Genomic DNA, 22597 nt, shown 5'->3' on the forward strand with positions numbered 1-22597 from the left:
GGACACCTGTGACTCCGGCGGAAGTGCTGGAACCCCATTCCCCTCCCCCCCGAGCCTGGCACTACTAATGCCACTGCTGCCCCCGAGCCTGGCACTAATGCCACTGCTGCCCCCCCCGAGCCTGGTACTAATGCCACTGCTGCCCCCCCCGAGCCAGGCGCTACTAATGCCACTGCTGCCCCCCCGAGCCAGGCGCTACTAATGCCACTGCTGCCCCCGAGCCTGGCACTACTAATGCCACTGCTGCCCCGGACCCAGGCACTACTAATGCCACTGCTGCCCCCGAGCCTGGCGCTACTAATGCCACTGCTGCCCCCCCGAGCCTGGTGCTACTAATGCCACTGCTGCCCCCGAGCCTGGCACTACTAATGCCACTGCTGCCCCCGAGCCTGGCGCTACTAATGCTACTGCTGCCCCCCCGAGCCAGGCACTACTAATGCCACTGCTGCCCCCCGAGCCTGGCGCTACTAATGCCACTGCTGCCCCCCCCCCCCGAGCCAGGCACTACTAATGCCACTGCTGCCCCAGACCCAGGCACTACTAATGCCACTGCTGCCCCGGAGGCTGGCACTACTAATGCCACTGCTGCCCCCCGGAGCCTGGCGCTACTAATGCCACTGCTGCCCCCCCGAGCCTGGCGCTACTAATGCCACTGCTGCCCCGGACCCAGGCACTACTAATGCCACTGCTGCCCCGGAGCCTGGTGCTACTAATGCCACTGCTGCCCCCTAGCCTGGCACTACTAATGCCACTGCTGCCCCTGAGCCTGGCGCTACTAATGCCACTGCTGCCCCCCCGAGCCTGGTGCTACTAATGCCACTGCTGCCCCGGAGCCTGGCGCTACTAATGCCACTGCTGCCCCTGAGCCTGGTGCTACTAATACCACTGCTGCCCCCCGGAGCCTGGCACTACTAATGCCACTGCTGCCCCTGAGCCTGGTGCTACTAATGCCACTGCTGCCCGCTCCTCCATCCCCCTCCCCCATGCGTTGGGTGCTGCCGCCGCTGCCTGTGACTGGAAGAGCAGCAGCAGATTCTGACTGCCCTCTCACTGCTCACCTTGACCTCTTTAACAGCAATTTTTCATTTCAAATTTGAGTCATGACAGCTGCCAAATTGACATTAACATCTCCCACCGGGGCTAGGAGACTTGCTTGCTTTTATGTTGCATTTTATCCACTCAGGGAAGCAGCAGGGGGGGCTTGTTCAATTTTTTTTGCCTTTTTTAAACCATTAGTGAAACAGCGTGGGGTAAATTTCAGGCGCGGGTTGCTGGCTGTGATATGATCCACAATTCTCATTACTTTAATGAATATCTTATTGCCTTCCTTGTCCCATAATGCTGCCTGCCCCCATCTGTAGTGCTGGGTACAGTCTTAATGCAACTTACTGTCTGCCCAGTCTGTAATGCCTACATACCAGGTCCTCAAAAGCCAGAAACCTGCCGTGAATGTGAGTTCATGTCCTGCCTCCATTACATGCAGAGATATCTCATGCATATTCATTCTGGACATTCTTGAAAAGCAGACCAGGAGTTTCTGTAACGCCATATCCTCTGCCCATAATGCTCTACGCTTTCTGTAATGTGGGTATTGTGATCATATTAATACTGTAAGTTGCCTCTTACCCTGTACAATGCACGCCTACACGGCCAATGGTCCTCTCCATCCTACCTGGGATGCTCTGTAGGGTCTCTCGGGGGGGGATGGATCCTGCTGGAACGCGGATTCCCATGGTGCAGTGGCCTTTTGAGGGAGGGATCTCTGTGGTGCACCCATTCTCTGGGGTGGCCCATAGGACCTGGATTCCTGCATATATATAGGGCTTATCTGCTAGAGTTCATTATTTCAAAGTCCTACATACAAGGCCCCAGGAGCTGAGACGCTTTCGGGGTGCCAGTGCCAGAGGCTCCTCGGGAACCTTGTAGGAAGGTGCGTTGATTTATTTACATTCCACCTTTTCCAAGCTGTTACATTCCCCTATCCCAGAGGACTTACAATCAGTGTTTCCCATAGACCCCTTTTATCCTTCTACCTCTCACATATTCTGACCCTCCCATCTTCCTGCAGGGCTTTTTCTAGGCATGAGCTGTATTTTAGTAACACTACCAGGAACGCATGGCCAAAAAGATCTATTTTTGTGTGTGTGTGGTTTTTTTCTTTTTGTCTTTCATCTGACCTGCTGACCGCGGAGTATCGGTGCGGCACTCCCAGTCCTGACACACTCAGGCTTCTCTTTTGCACCCCTCCAATATAACCAGCCAAAAGTCAGATCACAAATCCTAAGAGAGACTGTTTTCTCCTCTATTACTGGGAATGGTAACTTAGTTTGATTAAAATGGCCTGTTGAGAGGCGGGAGCGGGATAGCACGAAATATTCTACGCGCGGATGCTCTGATAGAGAGGCTCAGCTTAGCAGGTTATTGATGTTGGTCCGCCGTTGGCATCTGAAGGCAGACGTTTTTGGAGAGGGGGGAGCAAGCCAGAGTGACATTTCCACACATCATGGCCACCCCCATCACATGGCTTCCTGCCTTTAAACTGCCTATAAAATAAGAAAAAAGTCCAAATGGCTTTCTATACAATTTTAAAAACAAAACTTGACTAGTTTCTAGCACTCGGTAACCTCCTACTAAAAGTTATTTGGTAGCATCATTCAACCAGTTCTACACAAATAATGAGAATGTAGTGTAAAGTGTACACAGGAAGGGACAGACTCCGAGCAGTACCGCACTGCAGAAAGAGCCCGTCCTCAGCACAACACATTCCCCATCTTTCAAAACCTGAAAATAAAATCTTATGGCCTGGTCTCTCTCTTCCACTCATAGCTAAATATCATCCCTCCTCCTCCTTTCTAACCTCGTCCACCTACCTAGCAGCTTTCACCCCTCCCCAGCCCTCTCTCAGCCTCCTCTTCCCCCATTTCCATCCCACCAGATTCCATTTCCATCCCACCAGATCTTAGAATGGAATCCAGCCTCTCAACCTTCAAGAAAAGACTCAAGACCTGGATGTTCATGCAGGCTTTTCCATAACTCCAATTTTATTTAACTCATAACAACCAACACACATCACCATCAATAGCACTATTAACTACCTCTTACAATGTAATTATATGTAATTATCTGGTTTTCCTATTCCTTTTTTCCTTCTTACTCCAAGTTCTATTTCCCCTGTTACATGTAACTGCTTTTTCCGCACAATTGTTCAAGTTTAAGCTTATTTTGCACTCCTGTTTCATGTGAACCAGCATGATGGGACTATTGTCTTGAATGTTGGTATATAAAAAACTTAAATAAATAAATAAATAAATAAATAAATAAATTTCTACCCTCTGAACTTACCCCACCCCACCCCTCTCCCTCTGCCTGTCCTCCCCCTCACCAATCCAAGCTCCTTCCATCGCTCATGTCCACCCCTTTCTTCTGTCTCTTATCATTTACCCTTTCATTATCTCCCCAGCCCCATTCCCACCTTATTTCCCATATCTCTTCCTTTCCCCACTGCCTCTCTCTAGTGCTCCAGCTCATTCACTTTTCAACCCCATCTAATACCCACCCAGTGCCGAGTCCCCATGTCCCCTTCCTAAACATCCCTATTAAGTATAAGTCCCTGTTCTCTCCTCCACTCTCTGTTACTCTTCCACTCACACTCAGTCCCTGCTCTCCCCCATGTCTGGCCCCACTCTATATCAAACTCTTCACTCACACTCAGTCCCTGCTCTTCCCCATGTCTGCCCCCACTCTATATCAAACTCTTCCACTCACACTCAGTCCCTGCTCTTCCCCATGTCTGCCCCCACTCTATATCAAACTCTTCCACTCACACTCAGTCCCTGCTCTCCCCCATGTCTGCCCCCACTCTATATCAAACTCTTCCACTCACACTCAGTCCCTGCTCTCCCCCATGTCTGGCCCCACTCTATATCAAACTCTTCCACTCACACTCAGTCCCTGCTCTCCCCTATGTCTGCCCCCACTCTATATCAAACTCTTCCACTCACACTCAGTCCCTGCTCTCCCTCAATTCTGCCCCCTCTCTATATCAAACTCTTCCACTCACACTCAGTCCCTGCTCTTCCCCATGTCTGCCCCCACACTATATCAAACTCTTCCACTCACACTCAGTCCCTGCTCTCCCCCATGTCTGCCCCCACTCTATATCAAACTCTTCCACTCACACTCAGTCCCTGCTCTCCCCCATGTCTGCCCCCACTCTATATCAAACTCTTCCACTCACACTCAGTCCCTGCTCTCCCCCATGTCTGGCCCCACTCTATATCAAACTCTTCCACTCACACTCACTCCCTGCTCTCCCACATGTCTGCCCCCACTCTATATCAAACTCTTCCACTCACACTCACTCCCTGCTCTCCCACATGTCTGCCCCACTCTATATCAAACTCTTCCACTCACACTAGTCCCTGCTCTCCCCCATGTCTGCCCCCACTCTATATCAAACTCTTCCACTCACACTCAGTCCCTGCTCTCCCCCATGTCTGCCCCCACTCTATATCACTGTCTCACATGATCTCTCTCACACACATCCCCACTGTGTCACACACTCATGCTCTTGTTCACACATGCTCACTGGCTCAATTGCTCTCTCATATACATGCTCACTGACTCGTTCTTGTTCACACACATGCTCACTGGCTCAATTGTTCTCTCATATACATGCTCACACACATGCTCACTGACTCAATTGCTCTCTCATATACATGTTCACCCACATGCTGACTGACTCATTCTTGTTCACACATGTGCTCACTGGCTCAATTGCTCTCTCATATACATGTTCACACACATGCTGACTGACTCATTCTTGTTCACACACATGCTCACTGGCTCAATTGCTCTCTCATATACATGCTCACTGATTCGTTCTTGCTCTCACACACATGCTCACTGGCTCAATTGCTCTCTCATATACATGCTCACTGGCTCAATTGCTCTTTCATATACATGCTCACACACATGCTCACTGACTCGTTCTTGCTCTCACACACATGCTCACTGGCTCATTCTTGCTCTCACACACATGCTCACTGGCTCAATTGCTCTCTCATATACATGCTCACTGGCTCAATTGCTCTTTCATATACCTGCTCACACACATGCTCACTGACTCATTCTTGTTCACACACATGCTCACTGGCTCAATTGCTCTCTCATATACATGATCACACACATGCTCACTGACTCGTTCTTGCTCTCACACACATGCTCACTGACTCGTTCTTGCTCTCACACACATGCTCACTGGCTCAATTGCTCTTTCATATACATGCTCACACACATGCTCACTGACTCATTCTTGCTCTCACACACATGCTCACTGGCTCAATTGCTCTCTCATATACATGTTCACACACATGCAGACTGACTCATTCTTGCTCACACACATGCTCACTGGCTCAATCGCTCTCATTTATACTCACGCACTGGCCCACTGGCTTAAATAGTCCTCTTGCTCAAACATATGCTCACTGGCTCACTCATTCCCTCTCGCTCACAAACCTGCTCTGGTAACCACAATAAGCCCGTCTGTATTATGCAGTGCAACAATGGAAAAACAGAAACATAATCACTCCTCACAAAACATCAAGCAATAAAATGAAGAGGTATAAGACATTCATAATATTAAAACCATGAAAAGAATGAATATATCAAAGCAGCCGAAAAACATAGTGGGACCAATATTCAAAGCGCATTCAGCGCTACTTAGCCGGATACATAGGACTTATGTGGTTAAGTAGTGGCCTCTGAATATGCGCCTACATTTATTGGCTGCTGCTTAGCCACATAAGTCCCTTACATGGCTAAAACGTTAGCTGCTTAAGTCATGGGCAGGCAGTGGGTGGAGCAACTTAGCCACATAACTTATGCAACTAAGTAGCAGTATTTTGTCTTAGCCGCATAAGTTTATCAGCTGCGTTAGTTGGTTATAACTGATACGGCTAAGTACAAATATATATGCGTAAATTAAGCGACAAGGCCGTGCTGCTGAATATACCGTGTAATTTAGCCGGATAAGTTATATCTGGCCAAGTTAAACGGCCATCTTTCAATATTGGGCCCCTAATGAGTTAAAAAGTCACATAAATGTGTTCTAATATTTCCCAAACACCAATAAAATATTTCAAAAATAACATCCCAAAATGTAAAATAATAAAAATATTAAATTATTAAAAAATCTCCAGCTCTCTATACCATTAAATACATAAATACCTGGCATCTTTTGATTTTCCAGAGATTGTTGTGGATTTGGGTGAAGAAGGCCACCCAGTCTTTATCCATTCTCCTTCACACATGGGCACTCTCTTTCTCACACACATGTAGGCTCTCACTCTCTCATGCGCACATGCAGGTACTCTCATACAAACATGTAGGCGCTCACTCTCATGCACATATTCAAGCTCGCTCTCATACACACTTGCAGGCTCGCTCTCTTTCATACACACATGCAGGCGCTCTCTCATATGCATACTTGCAAGCTCTTTCTCTCATGCACGCATGCACACACACACACACACACACACACCCCTCTCAGGCATCCTCCTTTCTTCTGGGCATAGGCCAAGCCCGCGCTGCTCATTTACTGCTGGAGGGGGAAGTCGGAGGAAGCGGCCCTGCAACCGCCAGATGCTTCCTGTTGCCGAGCCTGTAGGCCTTTCTTTGGGCCAAGAACTCCGTTGGGCTGCACGGCCATGCCAAGCCTCCTACAGGCCATACCGACACTTCCCTTGGGCCGCGACAGGTTGGGCTCCGTCGCGGCCCTGCTGACACCCACCTCGGGCTGCGTTGAGTTCCGCGGAAATCCCTCAGCAGGAGCTGAGATAGCCACGTGACCAGTGCCACCGTCCTACCGGGGGATGCCTGGTCCCCCAATAGGCCAGTCTGCCCCTGTTGGTGTTTCGGGGCCTGGTGTAACATTTGCAGTGCTGCCTTCTCATTGATAGAGCTCTTACATTTTACGTGCTGGCAGTTAGTGCTGTTTTGGTGTGGGAGGTTTATTATATTTATGGCTTTCTGAGGGTCAAGCCCACACCTAACACACATTACAGTAGCCCTAATGCCATATAAGTTCCAAGTGTCTTTTTTTTGTAGGGTTTTCTGGTTGGCACCAAAGATGTGCATGCAAATACTTGGATATTTTTTTTACCTCAGAAGACTGAATATTCATTTTCTTTTAAATCTGTTGTTATAAATGCATAATTTTTAACTGTGTGCATGGCGAGAGCAGGAGGCGGGGGTGCAAGGGTATAAGATTTGCCTAGGACACCAGCAGTGAATTCCAGGGGAGGGGAGGGTAGAGGTGACGGTTTATAAAGTTTAGGTCGTTGGAAGGAGCTGGGTTTTGTTTTTTTTTTGGGAGGCCCGAGACAGAGAGTGAATGAAGCGTGTGTGTGGGTGGAGGGGAGGGCGCCATGGTAATTGTTCGCACAGGGTAGCGAAAACGCTAGCACCGGCCCTGTTTGCACAGCGTGGTGGCTTCTGTCTCCCCTATAATTCAGAGCGAGCTGAATAATACCTTCCTTATTATGAAAATCCTCTTCCATCGGGAAATGGATATTTGTCCAATTAGCTGCAGATGACCTTGCCAGAAAGAAAAATGCTTTTACCTATAGTAGGTGTAATGCCCTCTGCCAAGGAGAGCCTGACGAGAAGGGCACCAGCCCTTGTGTGAGCTGAGCAGACTGGAACTTAATTGAGTTGCACTCAGGGGGCCGGGGCACTGGATTAATTGATGTAAGACGAAACATAACTTTCAGATGTTCTCTGTGCAGATTTTGCATCAAGCAAGGACATCTTTAAAATGACAAAAAACAGAGCCAAGAAAAGCGATGGGGGGGAAACGAAATGGTCTCAGGAAAACCCTGAGGCTTCCCGGCATCAAATGCTTGAGAAAATGTCTCGAAGCCCCCGGCAGACGTATCCAGAACCTGCAAAAGGAGGTGCGGACGCCCTCGGGGAAGGCCGGTGAAGCAGAGTGGATACCTGGGCCCGTACCCTAGGAAAAGCTCACACCCGTCCGTCCTTTGTCACTGGTTTCCAGCCATTTCTTTCCTTTCCATCCCCCAGCGGGCTCTCTCTCTCTCTCTCTCCTCTGCAGAGTGGCAGAGGTTTTGGCACTGCACAGGTATCTTTCCATCTTTATCCTGGACTCTGCGCCTTGCATCACGTTACAGAGAGAGAGTGCCTGTGTGGCCTTTTGCACCTGGTTTTCAGCCGGCGGCCTTTTCCTGGAAAATAATGTGAATCCTGGAAACACCTCCCCTCCGCTGCCTGCATTGAATTTGGAGGATTGAAGGAGAGCAATTTTCAGACAGTTTACGCTGTTTGCTCACTTAAATGGCTTTAACCGTTGTTGTGCATAATACATAAATGCGTTGTACTGTGTAAAGTCAAGCTTCAGGGTCATTTACTGTGCGCAGGCACTTTCAGGTTCACTAGAGACTAACAGGCCGATGCAGAAAGAAACGTGGGAGAGCAGGCACTCCGTGTTGAGCGCCCGCTCTTCCGACACACACCCAGCCACCTCTCCTGGGCGCACTAGGGACAATAGTGCATCCCTAGCACCTCCTTATTAGTGGTAGAGGTGACTGTCAGCAGGTCTGACAGCCGACGCTCTATTTTACCGGCAACAGTTTCTGAACCCGCTGACAGCCGCGGGTTAGGAAAATGGACGCTGGTAAAATTGAGCGTCTGTTTTGCTAATCGCAGACCAGCGGGCAGATTGTTTTTTACTTTTTTTTTTTGGTTCTTCCGACTTAATATCGCTAGGATATTAAGTCGGAGGGTGTACAGAAAAGCAGTATTTTCTCATTTTCTGTACACTTTTTTGGGGACTAACTAATAGCCTCATCAGCATGCATTTGCATGTGATGAACGCTATTAGTTTTCAATGCGCTAAACCCCTTACAGTGTAAGGGGTAGTGGACGCGTGTCGAAAATGCGCAGCCTGTCGCATGCTAAACGGTGCACTTGGCCAAGCACACCGTACTGTATCGGCCTGTAAGAGGGCTTGTTTTTGGAGTCCCTGGCACACAGACTGAAAGGCTCAGGGCTTACTTGCAGGTTAGTATATAACCCGCCACCTGCACTTGGCAATCTACAGCTTTTGGCCTGTTGGCATCTGCTTGGGCCCAGCACGTATAGAATGGTCAGCGCTGCCATCTGCTGGTCACATTGGGTGAGAACAGTTTCACAGCATCCTGAAATAGCGGAGTCTCCGTGTTAGTCTACTTGATTGTGTAGAAATAAAGGTCAACGAAAAAGAACTCCATCACGAGGTGTTACCTATTTATTGCATGAACTTATTTCATTTAGCATACATTTTTATACTTCGGAAGATCCAATTTTCTCTGCGAATTACAATAAAACATAAAATTCCAAAATCACAAAAAAATAAGTCAAAACTGACCAACCAAACAGCACATAAACAATCCATATGCTGTCAACTCTAGGCCATGTATAGTCCAAAAGCTTTTTGTCATCTAATAAACAGTGTACTCAGAGAACAGATTCATTAGGGGGAAGCCTCCAAATAAAGGATCCCTTCTAGCTTTTTTCTGAAGGAGAAATAGTGCTGGTCTACTCTGAGATCAAGAGGGAGCGAGTTCCACCATTTCAGCTGGGTCTTGTGTCAATCATACAAGCCTCTTTCTGTGATGGCCAAGACAACGTTTCTTTGCACATTGAAGAGTTTGTCTCAGTACTTACTCTTTGAGAAGCAACTACACATACAGAGGGGGTTCCCCCTGAGTGGGAAGGAGGGGAACGCAAGTATTTTGAATCTAATCCGTAGGCAGATAGGTGACCAATGAGGTGTGTACCTGGTAACCACTTCCCAAAATGGCACACAACACTGTGTTACGGGCCAGCTAAAGGGCTTACATTGAGAACTAAGAAAGAGCTATTAAGAAGGCGTTACCGAGGTCTAGGCTAGACATTACCGTGACCTGAACCACAGATCTCAGGTCACAAAATGGAAGCAAATATTTCAGCTTCCTAACACGATGGTCCTTAGGGCTACTGCCCCGATGTAGGATTTCTGCGACAACCTAGAATCAAATATAACCCCCAAATTACGTGATTCAGTCTGCTCTGAAACTTAGATATCTTCCACCTGTACTCTATGGAGCTCATCTAGTAAAGTTGAATGGGTTTATTTTTTAATTCAAGGACAATATATAATTTATCAGCTGGCACTGACCTCTTCAATGCAATGTTTAGGCAGCTGAAGTTTTCCCAGGGTCAGAAAGACAAGGAACGGCCAACGGAATACCATTGGTTTAAAGTCTATACATAACCCTTCGGCACCTCCCCAGTCAATGCTGAGACGAGTAGCAACCCCTAAGGAATGCCAGGCAATTTAACTCTCCGCCCGAAGACATCCCTGCCTATTCTCACCTACAGGCAGCGTTCTGAGAGAAAATATTCAAACCAGGCAGGAATTACACTGCCACACACCAGAAATCTTAGTCAGCTGGGAAGAATGGAGTTGCCGATGGTGTCGAAGGCGGATACAATATCCAAGAAAAGACATCGTCTCATCCAAATCTCATCACAAGAGATCCAGCAGGGGGGAACTATGCTGTGTATCCCCTGTGAAATCTGGACCCACAAAGATCTCTTCGCCAAAAATCCCCGCAAATGAATCAGCATAGCCTAATCAATAATCTTCCTTAAAAATAGGACGATACTTGGCAGGGACTGAGCTCACTGACATTGGGTTGTTTTGTTTTTTGTTTTTTTTTTAAACAGACCAGTAAAAATCAGCTTCTCCTTAGCAAGGTATTAATAATGCCTGATAGGCAATCTGCTGCCTCAAGCCAGGGATGAAACAGCGGCTGCCGGCCCCCACCAGGCATAGCACAGGGAAAATCATCAAAAGAGCCGGGGGGGCCCTTGGAGTCTGGCCCTTTCGGTGATTTGAAATGCTGCCGAAGGGGGGGCAAAGCGGGGGTCAGAGTTCCCAGAGGAGTAGGTATAGTCAGCGATAATATTTCCAGGAAGGTGGCAACTCGGCCAACATCCCAGGAACATTATGGCCTGTCTCCTAACTTCCCCCAGCATTTCCCCCACTGGAGAAGTGGGAGATGTGTGTGCATGGTGGATGTCTACGTGTGGGGCACGTTCTCAAGGTCGCCTCTGGCAGGCGTAACTTCCACAACAAAGGTAGGGGGAAGGGTTAGGCAGGGGAAGGGAGGGAAAGGTGCGGGGGGGGGGGGGTAGAGGGAACGGGCAGCGCGCACAGGGCTCGGCGCGCGCAAGTTGCACAAATGTGCACCCCTTGCGCGTGCCGACGCAGGATTTTATAAGATACGCACGGCTACGCGCGTATCTTATAAAATCCGGCGTACTTTTGTTCGCGCCTGGTGCATGAACAAAAGTACGCACGCGCGCAAATTTATAAAATCTACCCCAGTATGTATTTGCCTATGTGCTATTTTATGTGCCCAAGTGCTAATTTTTATGCGCATGACATTTGAAAATTCACCTGTTAGCATTCCTAATAGACTTTATATGAAAAAGGACATTCACAGTCTTCTGAGGTAAAAATATCACAACAACATGTATATTATTTTTACATGCACCAGAAAACTCTGCAAAAAAGATACTTGATGTGGGCTTGGGCCTCAGAAAGCTATGAGTAAATAGAATCACAATTATAGTATAATAAACCTTCTAAACCAAAATGCACAAAATTCCAGCACTCAGTAGCAATCCTTCCTATGAAAAGGCAACACTGCAAATATTATATTAGGTCCCAAAACAACAGTACTATGTAAAAAGAACAAGCCAGGCTACTATAGATCCCTACACAGAAGCTATATGCCAGCAGAATATCTCACCCCAGTCACACATGTGGAATACAGACGGACCCTCACCAAATACAGAATAAAGAGACTATAAAGTATAAACAGAAACATGCAGAAAAAAAATGAACTGAAAACTGCAAGAAGCCAGACTGTATGCAGTGCAACAATGGAAAAACAGAAACATCATCATTCCTCATAAAACAATAATGCAAATAAGAAATATATTCCTAATAGTAAAGCTATACTAATAGCATAAATATTTCAAAACAACTGACAAACAGAACTTCATTCAATAATTAAACTCAAAACATTTTTTTACATTTCTCAAAAACCAGTAAAGTATTTCAAAACAGACACATCAAATAACACCCAACAATTAAAGCAAATAAGAATTAAAAAAAATGTCCACTCTCCATACCTGGGATCTTTTGATTTCCAGTCATCCTAAGATTGTTGTAGATTGGTAGATGCGGCCTCACAAACTTTATCCTCACTTTCTCACACATATACTTACACATTCCCGGTCTCTCACACACTTGCTTTCTCTCCTGTATACAGGCTTTCTCTCCCTCACACACACAAACAATCTCCCTCACACACATGCACACAGTCTCTCTCTCTCTCTCATATACACACATGCACACTGACTCTCACACACAACACTCATACATGCATACAGGCTCTCAAACACATACATTCACACATCCGTACAGGCCATCACTCACACATGCATGCAGGCTTTCTCTCACTTGCACACAAGCACTCATTTTCCCCTCTCATACACACACATACACGCTCACACGTGTACAGGCTCTCTCACATATTGTGTCTCGGGAGCAATTCAAGGTAATTTACTGCCTGAGGCAAGAGATAAAATGGTGCCCCCTCCCCCAAGGTGCAATGCAGGTGAAATTATCAAGAGTACCAAGGTGAGCAGGGGATCCCCCTTGGAGTCTGGCCTTTCTGTGATTTGTAATGCTGGGGGAGGGTTCCCAAAGGAATGTCAGGGTGATGGGGCATATACCCAGGAACCCCAGAACACCTTAAGAACAGGACTTACTATCTGGGCCCAGTCTATCCCAGAATACAGGCGGTCTCCTCTGGCCCAGGGGTATAATGTAGACTGAGAGGAGAGCAAAGGGGGAGGCTCAGGACTCCGGGAAGGAGAGTAAGAAGGGATAGTCAGCCCCTTAAGAAAAGCTGACTTCTTTGTGTTATCAGGTAAATGGGAGAAGGGCAGTCCTTTTGCATAGCTGCCTGAATTTGCATTGAGCGAACTGTGAATGCTGGTGGTTTTGTTGCCCTGTAAAACTAACTCACTTGAAAGAAGAACAAGCCTTGCCGCCTCATTTTGTTGTCACAGTCCGTGATACTATGTCTGTGAAGCTGGCACCCCTGCCACACTCCCTCTCACCTGCTTCCTGAGGAAGTGGGAGATGGGTGAACGGTGGGACTCTGGCTGTGGAGCACTCTCTCCGGGCTGGCGCCATAGGTGAACCTCACCTCCCCGTCCCTCACACAATGAAAAACCATGCATTCGGTTTTTTCATTTTAAACATTTATTAACCTTTTTCCCAGTCCAAAAAGGGAGATTTTACATTGAAAGGGGACATTCAAAGTAGGGTCTTCTGAGGTAAAAATATCGCCTACAACATGTACATTATATTTACAGGCACTGCTGTGGTGCCCATTAGAAAATCCTGCAAAGAAAAGACCCATATGCTATTAGGCCTGTTGTGAAGGGTGTTAAGAAGGGGCTTGGCCTGCAGAAAGCTACAGTTTCAATATAATAAGTCTTCCATACCAAAACAGCATTACCTGTCAGCACTCATCAGGAAGAATCCCATTTATGAAAAGGTAATAGTGCAAATATTACATCAGGCCCTAAAACACCTCCTCCTATTAGGAAAACAGCCCCAGCAAGATAGCTCCCCTCAGTCGCACAGGCTGAGCACAAAGGGACTATTGTGCGCTGAAGGGAGGGGTTTTGCTAAGATGAAGTTTCTGGCTGGTTCTGTTTTCCTGATAGGGAGGTGTCCTGATGGGATTATACTGCTATTATCACTCTGTTTCTACGGTCCTGCCTGCCTGTTCAATGCCCCCTCTTTGTTCTGTATCCCTGGCATCCCCATATATGTCACCCGCCGCATCCAGACTCACGCCTCAGTACATTGTTACTCTATAAGCTGCCACGCACCTCTTGTCACGTTTGCCGCACCAGACTAACACAGCTCTCCCTCTGGATATCAGAATCAATCATAATAGTCAACCATACTAATAAAAAGAATGTTTCAGACCCACTGAAGAGTAACATCCAATGAATAAACTTATATAAACATTTTAAAAAGTCCCAAAAAAATAACAAAATATGTCAAAATAGCAAACATCAAATAACATGCAATAATTACAATGAATACGGGTAACACATAGTGGGGCAGATTTTTAAAAAGAACACCCGCGCAAGCAAAAGCACACCGGATTTTATTAGATACGCGCGTATCTTTTAAAATCTGGGGTCGGCGCGCGCAAGGCTGCGCAAATTCGGCAGCCTGCGCGCGCCAAGCCGCGCAGCCTGCCTCGGAGGGAACTTTCCTTCCACCCCCCCCCCCTGCACCTTCCCCTACCTAACCCACCCCCCTGGCCCTATCTAACCCCCCCCCCCTACCTTTAATCCAAAAGTTATGCCTGCCCGAGGCAGGCGTAACTTGCACGCACTGGGCCAGCTGCCGGCGCACCATGTTCCGGTCTGGGGGCTGGACCGGAGGCCACAGCCACACCCGTGGCCCCACACACGGAGCACCCCCAATGACACGCCCCCCTATATAGAAACATAGAAACATAGAAATGACGGCAGAAGAAGACCAACCGGTCCATCCAGTCTGCCCAGCAAGCTTCACACATTTGTTCTCATACTTAACTGTTTCTCTTGGCTCTTAGTAACCTTATGTTCTAATTCCCTTTTCACCCCCACCATTAATGTAGAGAGCAGTGCTGGAGCTGCTTCCAAGTGAAATATTAAGTTTGATTAGTTGGGTAAGCGGCAGCATAGCTCTCTGCCATGAAGCAGAGGGCAATGCTGGAAATGTGTGAAGTATCAGTTTTTCTTTTCCCCTGTCATTGAAGCAAGGAGTCATGCCGGACATGCACCGAAAGTGAAGAATGCCTTGAAAGTCACATTAACTATCATCAAATATTGAAAAGCCTAATAATTGGTAATACCTATAAGCCCATGAACCCATCCCTGTTTTTTTTTCTTTTCTTTTTTTAATTGGGAGATGGATGCCCTTCATCCTTCTACTCTGTGAAGGTGGACACCTACCACCGGCCACTGGCATCCCGCTCCGTTAATGCCTCTGTGGCTACTGCCGCTCCATGCAGTGTTTTACTACCTGCTCTTTATATGCGTCCTCTAGAACTGATGGATCCCATCTAGAACTGATGGATCCCATCTAGAACTGATGGATCCCATCCCATGCGCCAGCCGTGACACGCCCCTCCGACACCCCCCCCCCCCCCCCCCCCGGAAAACCCCGGGACTTGCGCGCGCCGCCGACCCTATTCAACATAGGCTTGGCGCATGCAGGGGGAGCTTAGGGCAGGTTTTCGGGGGGTACACACGTGTCCCTTTGGAAATCTGCCCCAGTATGTGCTTGCCATACTTGGGAGCTTTTGATTTCCAGTCACCCAGAGAGTGTTTCTCTCTTATACACACTCTCTCTTAACACACATTTTCACACTCTCACATATTCTTTCACTCATTCTCCTCCTCCACCAGAAAACACAAACGCAAGGGGTCTCCACCTTCAGCCCACGCAGCTTGATGGGACGATTCCTCTTTCCTCCCAGGACACGGGACAGCGCTGCTCCTACTCCCTCCGGTGCTGACATTTTGCCACTTCCTTTCTGCCCAAGCAGGTCCATTGCAACACAACTTCTTCTGGGCCTGCACAAGCAGGAAGAATGAGGAGGAGCCATTGCCACGGCCCCACCCCTGCTGCCCCGCCCTCAGAATTGTGGCTTCCACCAGCCCTGCATTCTCACGCTCACGCACCCCATACAGTTGCTTCCTTCGCTACTTCCCACCCTCTCCCCTCTTCCACCTCTCAAATACCTCCTTCCTTCCCTCTCACTCACATCCTCTTCTTTCCCACCCATTCACCCCCTTATCTATGTCACTCACACCCCCTTCTCTCCTCACTCATCCCATCCCTTCCCTCTCCCTCCATCTTTCCTCTCCACCCCTAGGTCGTCTTGCTGCCGCCAGGTCTTACTGCTGAAGGGGAGTGGGAACCCTGCTAGAGCATCATCCTGGAGCGCCAGCAGGGTGAGGGAACTCCGCTGGCTTTAGAAGGCAAAATTCAAAGTGAAGCAACCACCGCAGGGGTATTTTGGGGTCAGTTGTTCCGCCCCAAAATTTTGCTGCCTGAGACGGCTGCCTCATCCTGCCTCATTGCGGAACCGCCCATGGTAGGAAAGCTACAAAAGTGGAAGGGGTGACCCTTGTCCATTGGCAATGGGTTTGTTCATGATATTACTCTTACTGTTTTCGGAGCTCACCAAGTGCTTTGCTGAGCTGTTATTGTAAAGAGCTTAATTCCGTTATCTCACTAGATGTCTCAAAAGATCACCAGGAGGGAGTCCTTTGAGTTTGGAGTTTGGCAAATAGATATTGCTGCTGTTTATTATGAGCAATCGCTAGGTTATCAGTGTGCATGCAGATACCGCCCATGCTTTGGAAGAATTTGAGAGCGCGCATTCTTCTCATGCTAAAGTCTATTGTTCATGCCAGGTCACCTGTTTGTGCTTTTGGACATCCTACACTATCTGCTGGTGAAAGTGAACATTTTACGCATTTAAGGCAGCGTTTTTACTGAGCTACCTAGCAGCAAGGTACCAGGCGTTTTTGTACCCACAGGAGAGAGAATTTTCAAAGAGAAGCGAGTCTGGTAACGCACTTACAGGCCGATGCGATGTCACGTGCTCAGGCGAGCTAGCTCACAGCTTAACCCGCGATTAGACGCCTGTTTGGGATATGCTAGGCTAACACCCCATGCAATAAGGGAATTAGCACGGCCAAAATGCCTGTCCAAACACACACGTAAATGCCATGTAGATGAGGATATTAGCTATTACCCCCAGTGCAATAAATCGCTCTGCGCCCGATGGGCACTTTTTAACAGGGCAAATTTAACGCCAGCCCCATAGCTGGAGTCAAGTCTTGCCGCTTGTCAAGAGCTCATCTAAAAAAGGTTTTCTGTGGTTCCTACTACTGAGGTGCATTGGGGGGGCTTCCAGGAGCGGATCGTGGCGCTATCCACGTCTCTTTTTTTTATTTTATTTATACTGTAACTCCCTGACGCGGCCTCATCATCGCCACCGCCCACCCCGACTCCTGCTGGCAGAACACAGAGAAAGGGTCCGTGCACCACGGGGCTGCCTCCCGCCCCTGCCCCGCAGCTCTTGCCGTCTAGCAGTGAGCCCAAAGTGCCAGGGATTTTTAACACACAGGGTTTTTCATGTCCCGAGCCAAAATCACCAACAAGGACTCGGGGAATGGTGGGTTAAGTGACCGATCGTAACGTACAACATTACTAAACGTGCATCACTAAACGCCATCGGCCTAAAAGGGGAGACACAATCAGTACCTAAAAACAAACTATGCCATCAATCAGCGTCACAACTTGTTCCCTCATGGGGAGTCAGTTTGATATAAAAAAAAATATCTTTTAGGCAGGGAGAAAGATGTAAGGCACCAATGCCAAGACGTGCATCCAGAGTGCGCGCCTGTTATTTTCAACGTGCGCACACAGCCACAGCTGTCCTGGGCGTCGAATGCTTTTTAATGCGGCAGCTCGTTAAAATATAGCATCGTGCGCCCAGAAGAGGTGAATGTGCACGCGTTAAAAAAAGGGTGCCGAGTTTAGATGCAGGTTTTTTACGCGCACTTTATTGCATGATCTAAATACACCACATCTACCGGTTCAAATTTGTCCACATGTTTATTCACCCCTTCAAAAAAAATGTAGGAAATTTGTGAGGCAAGACTTCCCTTGGGTGAATCCATGCTGGCTGTGACCCATTAAACTGTGCCAATCTAAGGGGCCGATGGAATTAAGGGGATTAGTGCCTCTACAACGCGTGTCCAACGCGGAGTGAATCTAATAGCGCTTATCACATGCGTGTGAATGAGGCTATATTGCGTATTAACTCCTGATGCAAAAACAAATGTGCGTCCAGGACGCACATTTAGCGATCAGAAATTAATGCCTGCCTGGAGCAGGGGTTAATAGCCAAGCACTCTTAAAACTAGTACAGAAAAGCAGAAAAAAAACTGCTTTTCTGTACTGCCTCCTACTTAATATCATTGCGATAATATCATTAATATCATTGCGATATTAAGTAGGAGGAAAAACAAAACTAAATAAACTTTAAAAAAAAAAAAAAAAAGTTTTTAAAAAATTGCTGTCAGTCGCATGCAGGAAACGGACGCTCAACTGACCAGCATCCGTTTCCTGAACCCCCTGGCTGTGCGGCTGTATGACGTTTAGGGAAACTGACGCCCATAAACTCGGCCAAACGCCGAACGGGTTCTCATTAGCAAGGAGGCGCTAGGGTTGCTTGCACGGTCCTGGTGTCTCCTTGCTAGCGCAACCCCCTAATTTAAATATTGCGTGCTGCCCCCGGGGGGGGGGCACCTGGGGGGGTGTTAGGAAAGCGGGCGCTGACAATATCTGGTAAAGCTAAGAGAAACTGGGGAAGTAGGCAGAAATGGAAGAAAAAATAACAAATGTAGTAAAACGGGGAGGATAGGAATTATTTTAGTACTAGAAGAAAGTGCAAATGTGGCATTGTGAGATTCAGGTGAAGGAGAGGAATATGGAGAGACTGATGAGGAAAAAGTGAAATTGTGAACAAATATTTCTGTTCACTGGGTGAGGACCCAGGTGCAAGATCATATAAAGGGAATAAGACTGGAAGCGAGGTAAACCTCAATCGATTTTCAGAAAACTGTGTTTGTGGGGAGCTAACTAAACTTACTACTACTACTTAATGTTTTTATAGAGCTACCTAACATACCCAGCGCTGTACAAACGCACAAAAAAAGACAATCTAATAAGAAAAGTACAGGTCAGGAGACTCGGGGCAAGGAAGCTTAAGCGATCTCTTGGTAGCCCTGCTGACTCACCTTCAGAGTCGGGAGTAGTTCCGGAGGACTGGAGACAGGCAGGTGTGGAAGTAAGGGGGGGGAGGCAGGCTGAGGAGTGAGCTTGGAAAATATTTCTTTACAGAGAGGATAGTGGATGCATGGGGGCCAGTGTGTTTGTGTTGTCTTCCCTGTGGGCCCCCCCTTCTTCTCCCCCGCCACCACCTGCCAGCGCATCAGCGCACGGCACCAACGCACAGGGTCTCTCTTCACTGGGGAATCCTACCAGCGCGTCGCAACAGGGCCGCCGCCGTGCAGGCCCAGCGCTAACGTTTGTGCAGCTCTCTGTAAAGCTGGCCCTTCCTTGTTTTGGTTTGTTTTTTTTCTAATCGGGCTCAGTACAAGGGTATTAGGCACCCTAAATGAATCTTATGGCTTTGTGCCCGTCTTTTGCTCATCCCAGTCCTGACGACCTTTTTTTTTTTTTTTTGTCTTGTAGGTTGGTTGAAGAGTTCATGCTCTTGGCAAACATGGCGGTGGCCCACAAAATCTATCGCTCCTTTCGGGGTCAGGCATTGCTCCGCCGCCACCCGCCACCCCAGTCCAAGATGCTGGAAGACTTGATTGAGTTCTGTGAGCAGATGGGCTTGAACATTGACTTCAGTAATGCCGGGACCTTGCATGTGAGTACTGTGCTCTGCTCCGTGCCGTGCTGTGCTCAGCATGTATAACTCTGAGTCCTGGACAGTGCTCAGCCTAATCCAGGGCACACTGCTCCAAGCACAGCCCGTGCAGTGAGCGCACGCGGGGGAGGACTGCACTGTTCTCGTCCTACGGCGCGCGCGTTGCACTGCTCTCAGCACCCATCGTGAGCGGTGCACATCACGAGATGAGCGCTGCGCCCTGCTCTTCCCTGTTCAGAAGTATCACTGGACTTTGAAATAGTCTGCAGAGTGTTCAGCTTTGTCTTTTGTGATCGCTCACGAGCGAGGGGAGATGATAAGGAGAGAGAAGGCAAAGCTTCCCCTTCTGCTCTGCCGCGAGCCGTCTCTCGGGCTCTTGTTCACTTTTACACAATCTTGCAGGGCCGCCAAACGTATGTTCCTTGTTTGTTTGGCCAAGCTGGTTATTTGTGCCAAATGAAAAACCAAATTCTCCTTGAAGTCTGCAGGCACATTAGCTAGTGCCATTTACTATTTATTTATTTATTTATTTATTTAAGGCTTTTATATACCAACTTTCTTGATACAAATCAAATCAACTCGGTTTACATCGAACTAGGCAGTAACTATAACCAACCAAACAACAAGAGACAATTTGAAGGAGAATAAAGTTACATTATAACAAGGGTGCCTTAACTGGGAGTAGGAAAAATAAAGGGGGAACGAAGATAAAGTGCAATATACAAGAGAATATGTGAGGGGCAAGGAGCCATCCTCGTGGTAACTTGTAACATGATTTAGTGTTTATTTCCTTACATAATTGCTGGAACGTTATTTATTTACATAATTGCTGGCATAATTCAAGTGAGGCTGTTGGACAAGAGGCGGGGAAGGCTCGGCAGAATAATAATAAAATAATAATAATATATAATATAAAATAATATATAATATATATTATTATATATTATAATATTATATATATATAATATTATAATATTATATATATATAATATAAAATAATAATAATAAAACTTGTATTCCTTGCACTGTCCACAATTCAAGGCGAGTAACAAAACAATACAGATAATATTAAAAACAAACTCTAAAAACCAACATATCAAATAAGGGAAACCAAAATCAAAGCAGTGATGGGAACCAGCTGCAGAATCTAAGCTTCAGCTGCTGAAGTGCGCTCTGCCCGACTTCATGCCACTTTCCAGGTGACCTGAGGCTATGGAGAAGGTGGCCGTGTCTCCAAACTGCCAGGTCAGGAATCCCTCACCCACAGTTCTGCAAAGGACTCCGCTTTGATTATGTCCCAAGGGAGAAACTCCCTCAGCCTTTCCTCCTGTTTTCTCAATAGCAGTCCTCGGCTTTCTCTTTCTTTCTAGAACTGTCCCCCTGGGAATTTTCTCTTCTGCTTCCTCTCCTTCCAAGGACCCTGCTCGGATTTAAAGCAGGTTCTTCTTACATCCAAGAGGCCTGCAATAAGCTCACTCTGCCACAGTGGCAATGACCAGTATGAGTTTGAGGGCCAAAAGAGGCAAGAATATCAAGACATGCAAACTGCAACACTGGTTTGCTGAATCCTAGAGAACAGAGTTTCTAACAATCTGATACTATTCTGTTTGGCTTTTTCCAGAAAAGTTTGAATGAAGCAATTGGGACAGATAAATATGCAGCTGCTCGAAAGGAAGTGGTGACCAACATGTGCTCCCGACCGATGCAGGTAAGGAGGACTCGTGTCACTAACCTGTGCTCCCGACCGATGCAGGTAAGGAGGACTCATGTCCCTGCTGCATTGCTCGCCTTCCTATCCTGCAGCGCTAACCTCTCAGTACCAGTTAAATGATGGTTTGAATATTTCAGGCTAAGCCTGTAGATGGAAGTCATGAGTGGCTTGAGGAGGCAGTTTAGCTTCAGGGAGTGTCTGCTGATGTTAGTACTGTTTGAAAGGCTGAATCGCCGCTTTCTATTTCCCCTTCAAGACCTTATGGACCTCTTGTATCATCTGTCAGTAGTCCCTTCTTCTGGGAACAGTTTTAAATAAATCGTTTGACTGCTCTGTGAATTTTAGGCATGTTTGACAGGTCTTTCAGGAAAAAAAGGTTTCCTAGCGTGTAGCAGATGGTCTCAGGACCAATGGGTATAGGTACTCCTGATAGCAGTTGGAGATGGATCAGATTTCAATCTGATGTCAGCCCTAGTACGTATACCCCTGCAGGACGCCATGCTCTTCAGTATTTTCCATCTCCATAGCAGTTAGGGACTACCTGCACGCTCTCACAGCGTTGGAGCAAAATTTAATGGAGAAAAACCCAAAATAAGAAGAAAACTTACCTCAACAGTCAAAATTCCTGCGATCTTGGAATTCCTACAGAATGGCCTACAGAAGGGATTGTCCCTCAACTCCATCAAGGTACAGGTGGTCGCATTGTCATGCTACGGAACCAAGCGCGAGGGCAACACCATAGCCTCTCACCTGGATGTTTCACGTTTCCTGAAAGGAGTCAAGCACATCTGACCCCCTCTAAAATGGCCGGTACCTCTTTGGAACCTCAACCTGGTCCTGGATTTCTTAGCAGGAGCCTCTTTCAGACCTCTCCACGGCCTGTCTCTCCGACTACTAATGTTGAAGACAGCCTTCTTGCTGGCAGTTTGTTCAGCCCGTCGTATATCCGAGCTACAAGCACTGTCCTGCCGGGAGCCATTCCTCAGACTCACCCTGGGAACCATCCAGTTACGCACAATTCCGTCGTTCCTCCCCAAAGTGGTGTCTCACTTCCATATCAACCAAACCATCTCACTACCATCGCCAGATAAACATAAGAATTCAGAAGAGGCTCGAAGTCTACGCCACCTCAACATTAGCAGACTCCTATCCAGATACCTGGAAATGTCAGATCCCGTACGAAAAATGGACCACCTATTCGTCCTTCACAGTGGGAAGAGACAAGGGGAAGCGG

The 22597-nt window shown here is 47.6% G+C and overlaps 1 protein-coding gene across 4 annotated transcripts in view; it reads left to right on the forward strand.

The window, feature by feature from the left end:
- DIS3L2 (DIS3 like 3'-5' exoribonuclease 2) overlaps positions 1 to 22597 on the forward strand; it is a 432959-nt gene that overhangs the window by 391689 nt on the left and 18673 nt on the right. For all 4 annotated transcript variants that reach the window (XM_029615480.1, XM_029615481.1, XM_029615482.1 and 1 more), the window contains 2 exons: positions 19469 to 19652; positions 21274 to 21360. In XM_029615480.1, coding sequence (XP_029471340.1) covers positions 19469 to 19652; positions 21274 to 21360 — 271 coding nt within the window. The remainder of the gene's footprint in view (positions 1 to 19468; positions 19653 to 21273; positions 21361 to 22597) is intronic.

This window comes from Rhinatrema bivittatum, chromosome 9 (genome assembly GCF_901001135.1).
Source record: "Rhinatrema bivittatum chromosome 9, aRhiBiv1.1, whole genome shotgun sequence".
Taxonomy (NCBI): Eukaryota; Metazoa; Chordata; class Amphibia; order Gymnophiona; family Rhinatrematidae; genus Rhinatrema; species Rhinatrema bivittatum.